At 48.9% G+C, this 20,584-nt stretch overlaps 3 protein-coding genes across 6 annotated transcripts in view; 1 reads left to right on the top strand and 2 right to left on the bottom strand.

Moving 5' to 3' along the window:
* Nucleotides 1–1,290, top strand: part of phactr1 (phosphatase and actin regulator 1) — a 12,794-nt gene extending 11,504 nt beyond the window's left edge. For all 3 annotated transcript variants that reach the window (XM_062556030.1, XM_062556029.1, XM_062556028.1), the window contains one exon: nucleotides 1–1,290. This exon is cut by the window's left edge and continues 1,115 nt beyond it. The gene's annotated coding sequence lies outside the window, so the exon portion shown is untranslated.
* A 109-nt stretch (nucleotides 1,291–1,399) lies between these two features.
* Nucleotides 1,400–4,946, bottom strand: tbc1d7 (TBC1 domain family, member 7). The gene is made up of 8 exons (XM_062556027.1): nucleotides 4,651–4,946; nucleotides 4,186–4,311; nucleotides 3,934–4,014; nucleotides 3,458–3,645; nucleotides 3,039–3,176; nucleotides 2,105–2,250; nucleotides 1,778–1,904; nucleotides 1,400–1,592 (listed from the first exon to the last, which is right to left on the bottom strand). Exons 2-8 carry the CDS (start codon nucleotides 4,295–4,297, stop codon nucleotides 1,506–1,508), a joined length of 879 nt encoding a protein of 292 aa, XP_062412011.1. The 5' UTR covers nucleotides 4,298–4,311; nucleotides 4,651–4,946; the 3' UTR covers nucleotides 1,400–1,505.
* A 3,071-nt stretch (nucleotides 4,947–8,017) lies between these two features.
* Nucleotides 8,018–20,584, bottom strand: part of LOC134102056 (desmoplakin-A-like) — a 45,609-nt gene continuing 33,042 nt past the window's right edge. Inside the window, exons 18-25 of one of the 2 annotated variants that reach the window (XM_062556026.1) lie at nucleotides 18,605–18,798; nucleotides 17,438–17,600; nucleotides 16,459–16,542; nucleotides 15,600–15,707; nucleotides 14,617–14,715; nucleotides 13,156–14,487; nucleotides 9,179–11,391; nucleotides 8,018–9,139 (exon numbers count right to left, since the gene is read on the bottom strand). In XM_062556026.1, the coding sequence (XP_062412010.1) occupies nucleotides 8,089–9,139; nucleotides 9,179–11,391; nucleotides 13,156–14,487; nucleotides 14,617–14,715; nucleotides 15,600–15,707; nucleotides 16,459–16,542; nucleotides 17,438–17,600; nucleotides 18,605–18,798 (5,244 nt within the window). In that variant the 3' untranslated portion in view covers nucleotides 8,018–8,088. Of the gene's footprint in view, nucleotides 11,392–13,155; nucleotides 14,488–14,616; nucleotides 14,716–15,599; nucleotides 15,708–16,458; nucleotides 16,543–17,437; nucleotides 17,601–18,604; nucleotides 18,799–20,584 lie in introns of both variants that reach the window. The other variant, XM_062556025.1, reaches the window with a different exon arrangement.

The following is a 20,584-nucleotide window of genomic DNA, read 5'->3' as shown; positions in this document are numbered from 1 at the left end:
ACTTCACTCTTCTCCCGCATCGTGACCCAGCCTCGACCTCAGCCTCACTCTCGTCGACTCTAATCCGGGCCACACTTGTCACTTCCTATTCTTACCTAACTCCCCATCATCTAACACCAATTACTGACTCGATTTTGTACAAAAAGAAGAACAAAAAAAACAACTCATGCTCTGCGATGACTAATTGAAGCCATACTACTACTACTAGCACACAACTGATGCCCCCTTAGACTAGTGCTATTTCACCTCTTGTTCTTTGACACTAATCCTACCCTGACGTCATCTCCATCGCTGACTAGCCCTCGGATTGTGGACAGTACCACTGAGGGCCCTTAAAAAGTAGGGCACCAACTAGGAAGCACAGTGCCATAAGAGAAAGCTTCTTCTTCTACTTCTTCACTGTTTACCAGGGTACTGAGGTGCCAAAACTGATGCCAGTTTCAAAAGTAACCCTCTGATGTGGCATTAATGCTTTATGTGTGTTAGCGTTTTACAGGAAACTGCCACTACTACTATGTCGTGTAGAGAAAAAAAAATGAACACGTTTGTGTTAACTCTTGAAGATTTTTGTTTTGCATGAATCAGAATTTTGATGAAAAAAAAAGAGGGTGGGTGAACGAAAGTGCAGTGAGGCGAGCTCCTTGTTTTGGGGGGTCTCGTCCTCGGGAAAAACCTGCAAGCCAAACTGATGTCTGGATGTGCATGAAGGTGCAGTTGAGTCAATGAGAGACTGTTGAACTTGGTAAGCCACCACTATAGTACCAGACACCTCAGGGTTTAGGGGAGAGCAGGCAGCATAGTCCTAGCAGTGAGTGGGACGATGGCTGTAGAACAGCATCGGATGCTCCTGCCTGACGTGCAACAGCAGAACATAAATTAAAATGATAGAAGTGTCTATAGATATAATATATATGTATACTGTATATATATGTATGTTGTAGGGCCGAGGGACACAACGTGCACATTCAGACAACAGAGTCACTATGTTTGAGGCAGCTCTCTATGTTACAGAGTTGGAAACTGAAACAAGTGTTCTACAGGATGGAAAGGGGTGTGTGTGTGAGAGAGAGAGGTTGTGTGTGTGTGTCACTGAGAGAAACAGAGTGTAAGTGTGTGTGTGTGTGTGTGTGTGTGTGTGTGTGTGTGTATGTGTGTGTGTGTGTGTGTGCACGTGTGTGTTTGTAAGTGGCTAAAGAAGGCAGTATTTAAATGGGAGGGAAATGCATGTGACAGATCTGTTCTCATTCCATCTCATGAAGTCTGGAGTCTCTTCTAAATAAAGGAGCTTTTCAAAACACTCAACTCAGTGCTGAGGAGTGTGCATCTGTGTGTGTGTGTGTGTGTGTGTGTGTGTGTGTGACAGCAGTGTGCATTATATAGATGACAGAAAGACAGACAATAGTTTCCTTTTCTCTCTTTACTAATGCAGATGTAAATTCGATGTTAAACAATGGCACAACAGGTTTGTGTGTATGCATGTGTGTGTGTGTGTGTGTGTGTGTGTGTTATACTGAATGCATGGGTGTTCCACAGTATTTGTGCCACAGGTCTATGGCTTTGGTCACAATGGCGTCTGTGTTCTCCTGAGGCATCTACAAAGAGAGACAGACAGAAAATGAGTCCACGATGCGCAACAGATCAACTGGATGCTTGAGAGCTGACGACTTGGAAGGTACAGTATGTATACGAATGCCAGTGAAACTGCAGTATATAATGGAAAAACAACTATATGTGTGTAAGTATGTGTGTGTGTGTGTGTGTGTGTGTGAGACCTCACATTGCACAGGAAGTTGGCCACGCCCTCAGGCTTCGTGCCCATCAGCATGATTTTGTAGGTCAGCAGGATCTCCATGGCAACAAAAACAAGGATCTTACAGGAGCCGCTGATCACTTTGTCCCATACTCTGCCAGCCAATCACAAAGCAGCATTTGTGAGCAGTGTTAGATACCGACAACCTACTTAAAATCATTACAGTAACCAGAAGTATTGTCAAATGATTTGAGTGGTCTGTATGGAAGTGTGTGTGTGTGTGTGTGTGTGTGTGTGTGTGTGTGTGTGTGTGTGTGTGTGTGTGTGTGTGTGTGTGTGTGTGTGTTTGCATACCTCTGCAGACTGGTGTCCGGCAGGCAGCCAGCAAAGCAGCGCTGGAACCAGAGCGAATACGGCAGGGTTGCCAGGCAACCAGAGGAACGCAGCTGAGTCAGCAGAGCGTTGTCCTCCTGAGACAGGAAGTGCTCCAGACTCTTCGGCTGACAGAACGAGTGAGAGGAACGAGTGTTAAAGAGAGAGAAAGAGAGAAGAAGAAAGACACAGACAGATGTTCAGAGAAGGAAAGAGGAAACAGATGAGTGTTTCTGATGAGTAAAAGTATGCAAGCACTCTTAAGTACTCTCAGCACTCTTTTGCAAGCACTCTTAAAGGTTACTGTTCAAGCTCTTCAGTGAACAGGCCCATGCCAGAGAAGTACATACTTAATGAAAAAGGCAGGAGAGTAATGCAGTAGGAGAGTACATACTTAATGAAAAAGGCAGGAGAGTAATGCAGTAGGGGAAAGCACTTATTCTCATACTTATACTTAGCCTGGGTGTTCCCATCCTGCCTTGCACGGTGATTTCAATCACGCTGCTAAGGCAGTCTGGAAACTAATACCCACATTTTCGCCTGATGTTGGCGACCAATCACAGAACATGGGAGAAAGCAAGACCATGATGAGCTATGCACAGACGCATTTGATGGACATCCGTGCCGCCCAATGAACGGATCTGGGCATTTTTTTCAAATACGAGAAAATGAACGTCTGGTTGCCAGACCACAGCTCATTTGAGAAGTGGTAGGCCCTAGCCAGGCTAAATTATACTCATTTGGCTGACATTATGTTAATTATTACAAGGGCCAATCTCCCCAGAACAACTCAGCCTGAAGCACCTTGCTCAAGGGCATAGCTGTGGCAGCTGGGAATTGAATCCAGCTCCTAACCCACTACACTACTACCACCTGTTGTGAGAGCTGGACCGATTACATAAGGACACATACTCACCAGGTGGGGTATGGAGTCTCCAAACTTGTTGTGGAACTGACTGACGAAGTTCTTTACAAGCCAGTAACAGTCCACTGGGTCGTCCACCAGCTCCTCCATGGCATGGCCTATGGCCAAGAAGTCCTCATCCACATCATCCTAGTACAAGCACACAAGGAGCAGATCAAATCTATTCACCTTTCATTTTTATTGATTATTGATTATTGGCATGTCAAGTTCAACTTCAAGAAGTGTGATCCGAGAATGGAAAACACAACTCAGTTGTTCTTGGGTTGTGTTACTAAGCATGGATCCATGCAAGCAGTATGCAATGTGCAAAATCATAAATGAACATCTCATTCACTCACTCACTCACTCAGACTCACTCTATCTTTCTTTCTCTCCCTCTCTCTCTCTCACTCTCACTCTCACTCACTCACTGGGCTTAGTTCACTGCAGCGGGGCAGCACTTGGTTCTCCAGCTGGAACATGCGGAGGTGGAGCTCTGTTAGTGGCGTCATGTCATTGACGAAGCGCATGGTAACCAGAGCCCCACGCACGTCCTCGTACTGCTCTGCCCGGTAACGGGTAACTAAGGGGTGAGAGTCACTGTGGGGAGGGAGCATACCTAGGAGGACACACACACACACACGAAAAGGGCATCACATTTTTAAAAAGAGAAAGACAGAGTACTCTATTAACACACAAACACATAGTGGCACTGTACTGGCACTGTAGCTCTTGTACCTTCATTGCTATGAGTTGCCATGGATAAAAGTGTCAGCTAAACAGCTAAATCACTAAATGTAAACGGAAGATCAATGTTTCCTTAAACATTTGCCTCAAATAAATGTCCTTAAGCCTACAATGTGTAAAATGATGATGTGTTTAAGTGCTTTATTGTGAGCATTTTTACCGAGCAGTACTTTCCACACGTGAATTCTGTACATTGAAGGCAGTGGAAACCTCTGGCAGAAGGTGATCAACTTCTCTGTGTCTGGGAGGAGGGATAGAGTGGTAACATGGAAGAGGGGGTTAGGTTTCAAATCAGTCAAGAATCAGTGCTAGATTTAAGCATACATTTGTAGTGATGATGATAATGTTAGTAGTGCTGCTGCTGCTGCTGCTGGTGCTGGTAATGAAGCTGACAGGATGATAAGGGTCTTACCCAGTGGGTTGTCTTTCAGTAGGATCTCCAAAGACTTCTTCTCCTCCACTCCTCTGAAGCCCACCTTCTCATAATAGGCAGAACGGAAGTTCCGCTGCGGGTCCTCGGCCATGATGGCACCACCCCCTACACAAAGGTAAACATTCAACTGTCACAAGGTGCACGATGAACCTTGGCTGTAGGAGGGCCACCTACTGGTTGTTTCCAGAATGTAAACTAATTTGAGCCTGTATTGTATAATTTCTTACGTTTAATGCTTACTTTTTCAGTATAGTCTGGCTCCTAGGTTTATCCCTCACGAAATCAACAATCATTTCGCACTGAACGCTGGCTGTTCAGAGCCAGAGAAGTAGCCTATGTATAGCAGGTCTACGGGTCTACCGACTGGCTAATTTAGAAAAATGAACAAGAAATATGTTCCTAAATAAGTAAGTAAGACGATAGTAAACCAGGATCATACCATACCGTTGCGTTTTGGAACTGAAGAATGCAGGCCTCAACACATCCCCGGAGTTTCCTGAGCACATGTGAGCCCGAAGTGGAACATTGGGCGGGTGAATATTCACCGTTTAAGCCTAAACATTAGCAGTGAATTCAGTCTACGTCGTTACAGTCCTAGAGCTTCAGATTCCCTGGAAATACAAACGGAACATAACACAGTACGTTCATTTAAGGCGCTTTCCATAAACTACCGGCATTGTGTGGCAGACTACCGTGCGTGCTTCCTGCAGTCCGTCTTTCACTGCAATGCTTCACTCTTGCCATTGTTGATGCATTAACTTCCACAGCCAGATGGGGGCGCTAAAAGCTTTATTTTGGAGGAGCTATAATATAAAAAACATTGAAGATACTAAGCATATTAAAGCAATTACACGCAGACAAAATTATGTTCTAAATTCAAAAGCTAATCTCAAAGAAAACACCAACACAAATAAATGAGATGAAGACAGAAAGTGCAAAAAGTAAGTGCAACACAATGAACTGACTTGTCTAGCCTTCTTGAACTAGACCTACTGTACAACAAAACAAATCTCCTGAAGAGGCCCTTGTCATTTGTGTTTTATTACTGTTTATAGGTGTATGCAATTGGTCTGGTCGATTTTCTGTTTAGGTGTAGGCAGTTGGTCTGGTAGATTTTCTGTGCAGTGCGTATAAAATGTATTCAGTCCCTTGGATAATTTCCCCTTTTATTGCTTTTATTAAATAGAATCATCATCAATATAATTAGGCCTTTTTGACATGAATTGAGGTGTAGGAGATTTCGCCTTTGCTTGTTTGGTAGGCTAAGTCAAAGTACATTGTAAGCACATCAAAGTGTGATTATGATTGTTCATTGTTGTGCTAATCTAAAACGTTGAGAAGACAACCTTCGCCTTTGTTAAGCATTTCATCCCTTCGCCCCAAATTACTCAGTTTGGCTGGGTGGTCAGATCTCAGAAAACTGTTGGTTGTTCCAAATCTAGGGTAGGAGCAGGCTTCACTCAAGACTTTTTTTTAGAGTGCTGACCAATGTATAAGCTATAATTGAAAAACAAGACAAAAAAGGCCGCACTATGCATTAATCACTAATCACCATTTATTTCCACATTGTTGCAAATCTTTTCCATTTGAGAATGATGGAGGCTACTGTGCTCTAGGGCACGTTCAATGCTGCAGAGATGTTCTTGTATCTTTCCCCAGATCTGTGTGTTGACACAATCCTGTCTCACAGATATGACATATACCATCAACTGTGAGACCTTGACAGATGCGTGCCTCTCTTATTTATGTCCGATAAATTCCTTGAGGCACAGGTGGACTCCAGTCAAGTTGTAGAAGCATCTCAAGGACCGTTGACAGAAGTAGGATGCACTAGAGCTCAATTCCCACGAAAGTGCCACTGGGGGAAAAAAGAAAGAGTTGTGCATTCCATGCGTTTTTGATTATTTTTAAGTATATGTTTTCAGACTTGTATGCCTTTAATCAGACATGACAGTGAAGAGGGCGAGAGGAAATTAGTGGAAGAGAATGATGGAGTGGGACTGGTGAATGACTCAGGACGGACTCACACCCGGGTCCCCCACGGCGCTTGGATCCAAATGTGGGATAGGCACTGAAGGCACTAAGATGCCCCCACGTCTCTTTCTTCGCCACAGGCTTTATGGATTCATTCATGCTTGAGGGATAGAGCACTATAAACAACCTTAAGCCTTCCAAATTACATCATTGTTCTAGGTCTCACTCTCAAAGCATTTTCATGTCTTGAGTTGACAACAATGACTACTTATTGCAACCTAAATGACAGCCTCTGTACCCTAGGGATTATGTCTGGGATTTGTCTAGACTCTTAAGTTGTTGACATTCCATTGTTGTCATTTGTTTTCCCTCTCTTTTTTTCTCTACCTGTGAGTGTACTTAGCATCACCCCTCCAGGGAACATACCCAGTCAGCGATGCATTACTGAACAGGCCTACCAGCCCCAAGGGCTCAGGGGGCCCTGAAGACCAAACCTCTGCCTGAAGTCGCTACTATGTTCTTCACCCTGATATCTGAATGGGGCTCTTCAGTCAAATGACATGGGGACATGTTATGTGATTTGTCTTAATAGGAACCTTCAATCATACTGTTTAGGGATTATATTATTCACCCGATTTCTGAATTTGGCCCTTCAGTCAGATAACATGGGTTATGTTATGTGATTTGCCTTCAATCATACTGTGTTGAGGTTGTGTTATTCATCCCTGATATCTGAATGGGGCCCTTCAGTCAAACAACACACAGGTTACACACTATTTGTGATAAATTGTAATTAGCATATGTTTTCATAGCAAGACGTCTTTCACAGCAAAACAGCCCAGTGGCTCATAATCCATGTATCCACTGCAAAAGAAGACAGACTCATGACAGTCTTTTTTTTTTTTTTTTTTTTTATTAATGATGAAAAAGCTGAAGTCATAAGTTGGCAGTTACAAAGTTAACATGGCACTGATGTGAGGTTATTGTAAGAATATGGATCGATACAGCACCAGGGTTCTATGGTGACAAAAAAAGTTACTTCACCAGCCTTCACCAAATCATGCATTGCACTGTCGTCATCATTATCATTACCATCATCATCATCATCATCATCATCGTTGTTGTCATCATCGTCATCTTCATCATCAGACAGATGAGACCTAATTTGTTCCCAAGCACACACCCATCTGACACCCTCTGCACCTTCCACTCCAAATACAGTGTTTGGAAAAGATTACAATAGAGATCTATACTGAGTATAAAATACTGAGTGTCTCTCATACAGAATAAGGTTATTGCATAGAGAGATACTGAACCAGAACCCCCAGCTCCCATTCACCACAAGCTGAACTCTTCCAGCTGATACTAGTTAGCCACAGGCGCCTGTGTGCAGAAGCTCATTACCCCTAATATGCTGAAGCAAATGTAAAAGTGCATATAACCATTTTTTTTTTAGGCTTGAAGCGCTGGCTGACTGTTAATTGCAGGGTCAGGCTAGCAGTTTAAACTAGATCCACCACATGAGGTCTACAGCATGAGATTACGCCTTCCAATTACTTTAAATGTAGATGGCAACATTTTATTTTGGAAAGCCTCAAAGTCAGTGTGTTTGTGTACAGAACAGTGTGGTAAGATTCTGGGTAAATCACTGTTTTGAGTGTGTGTGTGTGTGTGTGTGTGTGTGTGTGTGTGTACATGTTTGATTAAAACCATGTCACTATATGTGTGGTAACAGAGTTCAGAAACTGCGTTATGAGACAGATTTAAAGCTATGATGTAGAATTCTCATTATATGAGGTATCTATAGTATCTGCATCAGGCAACTGGTTTAATGTACGTGTGTGTGTGTGTGTGTGTGTGTGTGTGTGTGTGTGTGTGAGAGCATGTGTGTGTGTGACTGTGTGCGCTTCAAGGGCTAGTTGTATAGGAGCTAGAGCTGTAGCTGAAGCTGGTGTATATGGATGAAGCGGAGGAAGTGAGGTCAACACTACCCTTGCGCGACCCTGGGCGTGACCCTGAGCGTGACCCCGCACACGAGCCCGACCTGGACCCCGGGGTGGACGAGGGCTTCGCGGCGGGCAGCATCATGATGCCCGTGGCCTCCTCCAGCAGGCAGCGCTCCAGGGCCTCGGCGTAGGACAGCTTGAGGCCGGAGCGCGGGCAGACGAGGCAGCGGGCGTGCTGCCGCAGGTCGGCCAGCTTCTGGGCCGAGCGCGGGTCCACCCAGCCGCGAGCCTGCGCCTCCTCCAGGCTCCGCCGGCAGCCCTCCTGCGGGTCCCACAGGCCGCCCGTGGCCTGCTGGAACTCCAGGAAGCGCTGGGCGGCCTCGTGGGGCAGCCAGCGCTCCCGGAGGGCCTCGGCCACCGAGAGGCGGCGCGCGCTCTGCGGCTCGGAGAAGCCCACGTAGGCCTTCTGCGCCGGACGCAGGCGGGACGCCGTCTCCTCCGAGACCAGGCCCGCGCGCTGGGCCTCCTGCAGCGAGAGGCGGCGGCCGGACGTCGGGCAGACCAGGCCGCCGGTGCACGCCTGGGCCTCCAGGAGGCGCTGGCCGGTGATGTTGTCCAGCAGGCCGCTGCCCATGGCCTCGGTCAAGCTGACCTTCTCCAGCCGGTCCGAGTCGAAGATGACCCCCACGGGGCTTCTCTCGCCGGCGGTCGCTACGGGCGACGCCAGGTTGACGGACATGCTCGTGACGCGGCCGGGCGAGACAGGGGAGAGCGGCGCCTGCTCTCCGGAGATGGACCCGCCGGGGCTGCTGCTGCTGCTGATGACGACCGAGGACGTGGACACCGTCTGGGACTTGATGTGCGTCGTGGAGGATTTGGGCGGAGAGGCCGAGGTGCTGGACATAGAGGCAGCGGAGGCTGCCGAGGCCGCAGAGGACATAGCTGAGGAGGAGGACGCGGAGGTGGCCGAGGTCTTGGTGCCAGACGAGGAGGAGAAGTTGGAGGTGGCCGAGGTCTTGGTGCCAGACGAGGAGGACGCGGAGGTGGCCGAGGTCTTGGCGCCAGAGGAGGAGGAGAAGTTGGAGGAGGCCGAGGTCTGGGCGGAGGTCTTCAAACCGGACGACGACGACGACGTGAGGTGCTTGGTGCCGTCGGAGATGGCGTCCACGAGTTGCGCCAGGGTGATCTTGCCGGCGCGGTACTGGTCCAGCTGGCTCTGCCTGATGACGCCCTTCTCCAGCAGCTCGTGGAGGTCGTACTCCAGACCCTGGGTGCGGTCCACGATGACCAGCCTCCTGGAGCCGTCGGCCGCCGTCATGGTGATCTCCTCCCACTCGCACTCCTGCTGCGCCAGCTCCACGTACGTCTCGTGGTCGATGAGCTTGGCCTCGAACGCCTGCTTGACGGTCATCTCGCGGCCGCTGTCGGGGTCGACGATCACCACCCGCCTCTTCCTGACCGTGTTCTTCTGGCTGGGCACGATGGCGGGCAGGAGCAGCTGGCCGGTCTTGGGGTCCTTCTGGCCCTCCTTCATCAGCTGGCCGTAGCGGAGCTTCTCCCGATTGTTGGGGTCGGTGGGGTCACCGAATCCCCAGCTGACGGTCCCTTGCGCCTCCAGCGCCTGGCGGAGGTCTTGGGCCAGCAGGCCGCGCTGGACGGCCGTGTCCGGCGGGACTCGGACGCTGAGCGAGGGGTCAATAATGCCCCCGCTGCTCAGCTGGGCGCCTAACAGACGCAGGCCGTAGGTCCTGTCCACCGACCCGCGCTGCAGGGCCTCGGAGAGGCAGAGTGCAGGTCCGCCTCCCGGCTGGCCGTAGCCGGTCACCGCCTGCTCGGCCTTCAGCAGGGCGTCCTTGTGCTCGGCCGCGACCAGCCCCTTCCCGAGGGCCTCCTCCGCCGTGTAGCCCCGGCCGTCGCGCGGGTCCACGAGGAAGCCGCAGGCGATCTGAGCCTCCAGCAGCTCCAGGGTGGCCTCCTTGCTCAGCATCCCGGCCTGCTGGGCCTCCTGCAGGGTGAGGGTGCGTCCACTCTGCTGGTCGGTGACGCCCGCCACGCAGGCGCACTCGCGCAGGTAGGCGCGCAGACGCACCTGGACGTCGTCCAGGCGCAGGCGGCCGTCGAGGAGCTGCTCCAGGTCCTCGGGCTCCAGGAGACCCGCGCCGACCAGCTCCCAGACGGGGACGTCGGCCCGGAGGCCCTGGACGCACAGCGCCGACCTGGTGGCCGGCAGCAGCAGGTGACCGGTGGAGGGGTCGGCGACGCAGGTGTCCTGCAGCGCGGCGTAGGTGCACGGCCGCTGGCTGAGAGGGTGCAGGTAGGACGCGGGCTTGGCGTTCAGCGCGGTGTACATCTCCTTGTCCAGCAGGTTGCGGTCGGTGGCCAGGTCCCGCGGGAGGAAGACGCTGAGGCGAGGGTCCAGCACGCCCCCGACGGCCTCCTGGGCCTGCAGCAGCTGCAGGGTGACCGGCTCGTCTCTCAGGCCGCGGCGGTGAGCCTGACCGACGCCCAGACGCTGACCGGTCCCCGGCTCACGCACGCCCAGGCAGGCGGACTCGGCCTCCAGCAGACGCTCGCTGGAGCAGCGCGGCACCAGCCCCGTGGCCTGGCCCTCCTCCACCCGTCTCCGTCGCTGGGGGTCCACCGCGGGGTCCATCAGCCCTCCGGTGGCCGCTTGGGCCTCCAGCAGCCGGACGGCGCTCTCGCGCGACAGCAGCTTGTGCCCGAGGGCCTCGGCCAGGGTCATCTTGCCCTTGGGCCCCCCCGCCATCCCGGCGATGACCCTGGCGCCGCGCAACGCCGGCTGCAGCTGGGCGTCCACCTCGTCCACGCTGCGCTCGCTCTTGCGCAGCTGCTCCAGAGCGGGCGGCTTCAGCAGGCCGCAGTCGTGCAGCTGCTGCGCGCTGACCGGGGCGCAGACGCCCTGGAAGGTCAGGCCGGCCGGGTCGCGGAGCGGCCGCAGCTCCTCCTCGTCGGTCTGCGTGTGGCTGTGCCGGACGACGGGCCTCCGCTCCAGCGTCTCGATGCGCAGCAGGAACTGGCTCCGCTCCGTCTGGAGGCGCTGGATGTCGGCCTCGCGGGCGGTCAGCTCGCGCTTCAGGGTGTCCACCTGCTGCTGGAGCTTCTGGTGCAGACGCTGGGTCTCCTCCAGGGAGGCGCGCAGGCGCCGCAGCTCGTCCTCCAGCTCCTTGACGCGCCTCTCCAGCGCCACCTTCTGGCTACGCAGATCAGCGCACTGCTTCTCAGACCGCTGCAGCTCAGCCGATGTCTGTGGAGGAGAGAGGGAGCGAGGAGAAAAGCAAGAGGAAAAAGAGGAAGAGAGAGGAAGATCATTACAAAAGAAAAAAAGATTATCCCCAAAATCATCATCATGTCTGTTTTTTCATTGAGACAATGAAGAATCATTGGTCAGGGTTAACTTTTTACATTACAGTTACATTTTTGTAGTGTTTCACAATGTTTCACAATTGCTGATACTGTCTATCTATCGCTCCTAAATCTAATCAAATCTGCTGATCTGCTGAGTAGTGCAAACAGTCATCTGGTCTGAATTACCACGGGGTCTAACCTGCACCCATTCATTTCCTGCTTTTGTCATGCCATAACAAACACGATTTTCCACTGGCAAATCCTAACTTACTGCAGTTTGAGGGAACCTGGTATGAGTGAACAACAGAACACTCGCATAATAATAACATTATAAATAAATATAAAATTATGTTGCCATTGTACAAGTAAAACGCATTTTAAAGTGCATATCTTTTCGTTGGTGCAAAGAATAGTTAAATAAAAGAGCCTATAAACAGATTAGAACCGTATGAAATATGAATGGCCTCTGAACTAAACTAAATAATAATAATAATAATAATAAACACTCCTAGGGGGGTCTAGGTCTGCTGACCCCTGCTCTCTGCAGCAGGCCTGACCCTGATGGCCAGTTCCAAGCGAGTGCTTGCATCAGATCCTCACACACCCTCTCTACATTTCACACGCTTGTGTTGTGTGAGCTCCATAGTCGAATGGAACATTCTATCATGTGTGTGCATGCCAGAAAACGGTGCTGAGGGTGTGTGTGTGTGTGTCACTTTGCAGCGCATGTCGTAGCCGTGAGACAGGGTGCTAATTAAACAGCCATCAGTCATAGCCATAAGGCAGGGTGCACTCCGTGCCCTGCGGTGGAGACGGTCTGCCACACCCAGAGGATGCCTATGACATGTACTTTCCCAGGATACCTCAGAGGTAAGTCACATCGCATCATTTGTTCAGATAAGAGCTAACCACGCCCGTACCACAATGGGGCCAAAGTTCCCACAGGGACACAGGTTTGAATCATTTCCCAATCTCACCACAATCTCTCTCTCCCTCCCTAACTGTCAATCTCAAAATAAAGATTTAGGGAAAGAGAAAGATAGCTTTCTCTTCAAGTGAGGTCTGGATTTGATAAAGTCGTTGGTAAGTCAAATCAACCCTGCTTATGGAGCCTCCCCTGCATCTGTGCCCATTCATTAGCAAACCAACATCATATGTGACCCTGTAAAGTGGAACCAGTCGTTTCGGTAAAATTTATTAAATTAAGTTATTGTGCTCACGTGAACGGCCATAAACTAAGCTTTCCAACGATATGTGTATCGAGGGTATTACACAAACTATCGCTAAGATAACCGCATCCAAAGTTGACATGGTTCTCCTGTCACGATATGCCAGAAGAGGAGAAATCACCTTTTTAAGCAGCGCATGCACAATGGGAATGACAGCAAATGTGTTGAATCTTCGCCGGGTTTAACAGTCAAAACGTATGTTTTTCCGTGAAATGAGTTCACGATATGAAACTGTAGACTGTATACAGTCGAATTATGCGAAAACGTGAAATTCAACATTTTAACCCGGAAGTTTGTTATTGTTGATTTTCTCAAAATAACGTTGTGCGCAAAACGACTGATTTCGCTTTGAAAGGTCACATTTGTGAGTCTGACTGCATAAAACAACAGACGCTCACAGTGGCCACTATGACTTGTGCATGTACTGTGCATACCGTGCTGACTTGCTTCCTCAGCCTCTCCACCTCCTCCCTGAGTTTGTCTCGCTCCGCCGAGGCCTCCTTGAGGAGGCGCTGGTGCTCCTGGAGGGCCATCTGGGAGTTCTGTATCTGCAGCGTGAGCTCGCTGATCCGCGTCTCCGACTCCAGCTCCCAGCCCTTCCTCAGCTCTCCCTGCTGGAGGCGCAGGGCTCGCACCTCCTCCTCCAGCTGCAGCCGCTCCTTGGTGAGCTTCTCCGTGAGGGCCTGCAGGCGCTGCACCTCCGCCAGGCTCTCGTTGAGCAGCTGGGTCTTCTCCTCCAGGAGGCGCTGGAGCTCCTTGAGCCGCTGGCCGTCCTCCTGAGTCTGTCCCTCCCTCTGGGTGAGCTTCAGCCGGAGCACCCTCAGCTCCTCCTCCAGGCTGGACACCGTGCTGGAGGAGGTGCCCTGCTCCCTCCGCAGTCGGTCGAGCTCCTCCTGGCGGGCGCGCGCCTCCTCCCAGGCCTCCTTGAGCTCGGCGGCCGCCTCCTCCTGGCTCTTCTGCAGGGCGGTGAGCGTGACGGTGTACTCCTGCACCGTCAGGCTGCTCTGCTCCAGCTGCACCTCCACGCGCCGCCGCTTGCCCTGCTCCTCCTGCGCCGCCTTCCTCTGCAGCTGCGCCTCCTCCTCGGCGCGCCTCCGCCGCTCCTGCTCCTCGGCCAGGGCCAGGCGCAGCCTCTTGGCCTCGTCTTGCGCCTCCCGGTTCTGCGCCTGCAGCTGCTCCTGCTCCCCCTTCTGCTGCTGCAGGAGCAGCGTGTTGGTCTGGGTGACGCTGATGTGGGACTCGTAGCTCTCCTTCACCTCCTTGAGCTTGGAGCTGTGCAGCTCCTGCGCCCTCTTCAGCTCCAGCTGCGCCTCCTGGGACCTCTGCGCCTCCTCCTGGAGCTGGTGGCGCAGCCGCTCCGCCTCCCGGTCCCTCTCCGCCACGCTCATCTCCAGCTCCAGCCGGCTCTTGCGCGCCTCGTCCAGCAGCCGCTGGTTCCTCCGCGCCTCCTCGTCCTGCTCGCCCTGCAGCTCGCCGTAGCGCTCCTCCGCGCTCCTCCGCTTGCGCACCTCCTCCTCCAGCTGGAGCTCCAGGGACTGGATCCTGGACAGCAGCTCCTCCAGGCGGTCCTGAGAGGAGCCCAGGTTCAGCGCCTGGCTCCTCTTGGCCTCCTCCAGGGAGAGGAGCTGGTCCTGGGAGCGCGACAGCTCCTCCTCGTGCCTCCTGCTGGCCTCCTGGAGGCGCAGGCTCTCGGCGCTGCGCAGCGACAACTCGTCCCTCAGGCGGCTCAGCTCCTCCTCGAGCACGTCGATCCGCGTGCCACGAAGCTGGGGAGCGGAGGGGAGGGTTACGAGAAGATTTGGTGAACAGATAGTAGTATTATGTGTGTGTGTGTGTGTGTGTGTGTGTTTGTGAGTGTAAGAGTGTGTGTGTGTTTGTTTTGGGTAGAATTGTACCTTGAGCTCCTGCAGGTTCTTCAGCATCTGGCCCAGGTGTTTGTAGAAGTCGGAGGAGCTGGTGAGCAGCTCTATGTAGCGCGTCTGTAAGGTGGACACCTGAGAGAGATGGCACAAACAAAAACATATAGCAAGGGCTGCACCCAGGAGTTGTCTTCTTGCAGATTAAATTATACTTGATATAAAATATGTACAGTATACCTCATATATGACACCATGAGTGGGTGTGTTCTGTATAATATAAATGTGTATGAACTATAATGAAGTGGATGAGGATGAGAAAGTGTGTGTGTGTGTGTGTGTGTGTAAGAGATATGTATGTACAAGGTGTGATTTGTCAGGGGGAAAACAGCAGTGTGGTGGGGGGCAAAGTTATCATAGGGCCATTTGGAGATTATGAAAATAATTTGTAACATGGGCCATGACCATGATGCCTCTATTTCTTGCAGCTGTTAAAACAGCCACTAGATCATTTAAATAGCCACCAATATTCGCTTTTACGGTACAGATTATTTCCCCACTAGGTCTACTGGCTAAGTTATTAAATGCTTTCTCTTCGTCCTCCGCAAATTACAAGTTGGTAGAGGGCCACTGAATATGTAATGCAACCATTTTTATAATATGCAACACTTTTTGTGATATTCAGCATGCATCTCCTCACCTAATGTGAGTTGCGTCGGACAACCTGTTTGTTTACTGAATCCTTCTCGTTTTCTTTCATTTGTCCAGCTAACTTTTCCACTGAAACTAGCCATTTATTACACAGTCTGTGTTTCTGAAACGTTGTGCATAAAGCAAGGCCAAATGAACCAGTCCTCAAGCAACACTAGACTGTTCGTATGATGCGCTTTACTTATATAAAGTGGCATTAATTAATATGGGGGGGTTAATGTCCCCCCTCCCCCCGGCAATAAAAATGAATTAAGCAGAGGGAGGAATATCTAGACAAATTGCTCCCTGTGTGTGTGCTGTGCTGTGTGTACCTCTTGTGTGACTGTGAGAGCTGGGGACTGCAGCAGGTTTCTTTTAATGGGGATGTTCAATAGTGTCTCCAGGCCTGCACTGTAGGAGGCCAGCTGCATCTCATAGTCCTGTGGAAACACGCACACACACACACACACACACACACACACACACACACACACACACACACATTTGCACATTAACCTCAACAGTCCACAATACTGCTGACATTACCCACACATACAAATAAGAGCACTTACAAACACACTATGTAAGGGATAATCAACGACGCGCCGTGCGTTTATAGGAAAATAATGCACGTTCGAAGTGGTAATAAGGACCCGACGCCGCAGGCGGAGGGGACTTTACACTTCGATAAGTGCATTATTTTCCTATAAACGCACAGGGCGCGGAGTTGATTATCCCGCTTATACCACTGCTACTATCATTTTCGTTTATATTGCCGCTGTCTTAGATAAAACATTGCTGTTTTTACCGTTACATTCACATTGGCGAATTAATATTCAAGTGTAATAAGCCCAAAAAAAGGGAACTACTTCATAGCCGTGCGGTATATAGAAAAATAATGCACGTTCCAAATAGCGCATCACAATAGGAAATTTGACCAAGCAGTGGTATAATACTTAATAATGATAACGCTGGCCTGCGTGCCTTGCAGCTTTCTACAGCCGATTGTGCATCAATGTTGTGCCCTGTATTATGGTGTATTATTACAGTATGGTTATGGTTATGGATATGGTTATAGTTATTTAGCAGACGCCTTTGTCGTAGTAATTAGGCTTAGTTGTTGACTGGCTGCTATCCCCAACCAATACCACAAAGAATCCTGTGTGTAACTGAAAAGCAAACCATAATTACCTTGATGGCATTCACCAGGTTGTCTGCGTCCCTCTGCACACACTCTACTGTTGCTCTCTTCCCCAAGATCTCAGAGTTCAGCTCCTTCCACACAAACAAACACAAGCAGTGATGAGACACAAACCCTCAATCACTGACACATTAATCACAATGGCCCAAGAACTGATCAGTGATCTGAGAAAAGAGACTACATTTATTCATTTAGGCTACATTTCGAGGGCTGAGAACCAAAGGGGCGTAAGTGACATTTCACCAACTTTACAGGAGAGCCAAAACAAATCTATCTACTTCTATATGTTCACAGTTAAAGACCTTTGGTTTTTGTTCAATAACTCTATATTTAGAAATATTTTACTTCTATAATTTTGTCAACTAAGAGAGCTCATCAAGAGCTTTCAGGTGATATAAATTTATATAACTCAATTTTGACCAAAATGTCACTTACGCCCCTTTGGTTCTCAGCCCTCGATTTATTTAGCAGGAACTTTCATCCAAAGTGACTTATGTATAATATTACAAGGGCCATCGTCCCAGAGTAGCTCACAGCAACCGTGGAAACCTGGAAATAAACCCACAACTTTTCTGGATACTACTGTACGTACATGCTAGCCCATCTCTTTAACCAGCTCTTTAGCTCTTTAAAGGGACACTTCACCGATTAGCAGCTTTGTAATCTTTAGAAAACCAGTCATGTTTTTGAAAGGTCGTGCATCATTCCCTCAATTTGCCTTGAGATGGGAGAAATACGAATTTCAATGAAACCCATGAATAGGACTTCCTGCTTTCAATGATGTAAAATGATGATTTTTACATCATTGAAAAGCAGGAAGTCCAACATTGAAATCCGCATTTCTCCCATCTCAAGGCAAACTGAGGGAATGATGCACGACCATTCAAAAACATGACTGGTTTTCTAAAGATACAAAGCTTAATGCTAATCGGTGAAGTGTCCCTTTAACTAGCTGACAGGTGGATCTACCTTCTGCTTGCTGAGGTGCTCCGTCAGAGCAGCGATGTCGTCCGTCTTGGTGGCGCGCATGGTGTCGAGGCGCTGCCTGGTGTCGCCGATCCAGTCGCTGAGGCCCGAGCTGGACTGCAGGTACCGGCGCAGCAGCACCAGGTAGGAGTCCAAGTCCATCACCCTGTGAGGGGGGACACGGCCATGAGCAGGGTGTACAACCAAACATTACACCCCCACAGCAATAAATTACGAAATTAATCTATTTTTTTCCATGAAATAGTCAAATTTTGTCATTTTCAACCTGCGATATGCAATGTGGCCAATTTCCTACGTATTGGCCACATTGTGTAAAAGCCGCAGGGCAGTGTTTTATGCAAGTTAAAAGAAACAATACCATATCAATACCATATTAACTGACCCTGTGTATTAACCTCATGGCTGAGGAAACTTAGCAAAATCAATGTTAAGCCGCGGCTATGGGAAATTATAGTATGTCCTTTTAGAGAGAGACGGAGTGATGGACACAGAGGAGTGATGGACACAGAGGAGTGATGGAGTGAAGGACACAGAGGAGAGATGGACACAGAGGAGTGATGGAGTGAAGAACACAGAGGAGTGAAGGAGTAAAGGACACAGAGGAGAGATGGACACAGAGGAGTGGTGGAGTGAAGGACACAGAGGAGTGAAGGACACAGAAGAGAGATGGACACAGAGGAGAGATGGAGTGATGGACACAGAGGAGTGAAGGAGTAAAGGACACAGAGGAGAGATGGACACAGAGGAGTGATGGACACAGAGGAGAGATGGAGTGATGGACACAGAGGAGAGAAGGACACAGAGGAGTGATGGACACAGAGGAGTGAAGGACACAGAGGAGTGATGGAGTGATGGACACAGAGGAGTGAAGGACACAGAGGAGAGAAGGACACAGAGGAGTGAAGGACACAGAGGAGAGATGGAGTGATGGACAGAGAGGAATGAAGGAGTAAGAGAGGACACAGAGGAGTGATGGAGTGATGGACACAGAGGAGTGATGGAGTGATGGACACAGAGGAGTGAAGGACACAGAGGAGTGAAGGACACAGAGGAGAGAAGGACACAGAGGAGTGATGGAGTGAAGGACACAGAGGAGTGATGGACAGAGAGGAATTAAGGAGTAAGAGAGGACAGAGAGGAGTGTCTTGCCTGCTGCTGATCTGGTTCTTGATGCGGAGCCAGCGGTCAGAGAGCTGGCTGACCTGCTCGGCATGCTGGCAGAGGTCGATGTCACACTTGTGGACGGCGTGGTCCATCAGGTTATTCAGCTGCTGCGCTTTCTTGAGCTCTGCTTCCATGTCACTCAGCACCGACTCCTTCTCCCGAAGCTCTGCCTGCATGGCCTACACATCAAGACAGGACATTCAACCACTTTAACACCATATTACACACACAAGACATACAATACAAACTAGAAATGCAATTCCAAGGAATTACCAGTGCATGAAAATGCAAAAATAGATAGATAATGTAGATATGGTTACTAAGGTGTAGCTAGGGTAAACATGGTGGTTGCATAGTTTACAGAGAGTTGATAGTGTGAAGGTAGACAGTTTAAAGATGAAACGTTCCAGTTCTAACTTAACTAATGATTTCTATTCATGTTAAAATGTTGATTAGCTAACTTAGCTAATTATTTCTAGCAGTTACGCTAAAAATGCTTATTATGCTAGCAATGCTAACTTTACTAACAATGCTAACCAGGTTGATTAGCTAACTTAACCGATGATTTCTAGCAGTAATGCTAAAAATGCTAACTATGCTAACAATGCTAAATTTGTTAACAATGCTAACCAGGTTGATTAGCTAACTTAGTTGATGATTTTTTGCAGTTATGCTAAAAATGCTAACTATGCTAACAATGTTAACTATGCTAACCATGCTAACTAGCTAACTTGCTAGTGAGGACTTTTATTTTGAAACATTTGTTGCTAGGGTATCCATGGTGGCCACTATCAGGAAACAAGAAGTTACTGCAGTATAATCATGTTGGTTGCTATGGAAACGGTCATAAACACTTAATTTTAATGGTTGCTATGTTGGTTGCTAGGTACATGGAGGTTTCATGTAGTTGACTGGAGGCATAGTGGATGATAACTGACAGTTGGAATGGTTGAACAGTTCAATAGTTGAGTAGTTTCAATGGTTAAATGATTTAATAGTGTATTATTGCAGTGAGGACCTTTATTTTGAAACAGTTGTGGACAGAGGAAGTAGTGAAACAGAATCTGTAGTCTTAATGATATTGTATGCTTAAAGCCTGAGACAGAAGGTGCCTCTCATAGCTTTTACGCGTCCTCTCTCGCTCCTCACTGATCTACATAAAGAATGATGGAGCGGCAACAATGGGATAGTCTAGCCCTTCTTCTATCTTTCTTTATGTAGATCATTGAGGATCGAGGAGCGAGGGAGGACATATAAACGCTGCTTGAGAGGGACCCACAGTAAATACTTTAAAAGTTGTATGTAGATAGTCTAATTAATGTTGATAGATAGAATGTTTAATGGATGTTGATAGGCAGATTGTTTAATAGATATTGATTGACAGTTTAATGGGTGGATGAGTGAATGGTCTGAAGAAGATGAATGGATAGAAGGTTGGATGGAATGTGCCTTATATTCTTGTTAAGAGAGACACTGATACAGCTCTCTGAGAGTAGCCTAGTTGACACAGGTGTAATCAATTTAACTGGCTAGTCTTAAGAGAGCCAGAGTACTCTTAAAGCCTGAGACAGAGTAAATAATTTAAAAGTTGAATGTAGATAGTCTAATTAATGTTGATAGACAGAGAGTTTAATGGATGTTGATAGACAGATTGTTTAATAGATGTTGATAGACAGTTTAATGGGTGGATGAGTGAATGGTCTGAAGAAGATGAATGGATAGAATGTTGGATGGAATGTGCCATGTGAATGTGATATTCTTGTAGAATGGAGAGACACAGCTCTCTACTGAGAGTAGTGGATACAGATACAGGTGTAATCAATTTAACTGGCTAGTCTTAAGAGAGCCAGCCTGAGACAGAGTAGATTGTTTAAAAGTTCAATGTAGAGCGTCTAATTGATGTTGTTGATAGGCAGACTGTTTAGAATGGGTGGATGAGTGAATGGTTTGAAGAAGATGAATGGA

The sequence above is a fragment of the Sardina pilchardus genome, chromosome 15 (genome assembly GCF_963854185.1).
Source record: "Sardina pilchardus chromosome 15, fSarPil1.1, whole genome shotgun sequence".
Lineage (NCBI taxonomy): Eukaryota > Metazoa > Chordata > Actinopteri > Clupeiformes > Clupeidae > Sardina > Sardina pilchardus.
The sequence above is the reverse complement of the archived record's forward strand: the minus strand, read 5'-3'. Positions and strand labels throughout refer to the sequence as shown.

What these genes read in the sequence shown, in the direction of transcription:
- tbc1d7 (XM_062556027.1), bottom strand. Translation starts at nt 4,297, where the DNA reads ATGGCCGAGGACCCGCAGCGGAACTTCCGTTCTGCCTATTATGAGAAG. An exon ending in ACTGAAAGACAACCCACTGG is followed by an intron (nt 4,015 to 4,185) that starts GTAAGACCCTTA and finishes CCCTCCTCCCAG; the next exon opens with ACACAGAGAAGTTGATCACC. An exon ending in GAGACTCCATACCCCACCTG is followed by an intron (nt 2,251 to 3,038) that starts GTGAGTATGTGT and finishes TCGTTCTGTCAG; the next exon opens with CCGAAGAGTCTGGAGCACTT.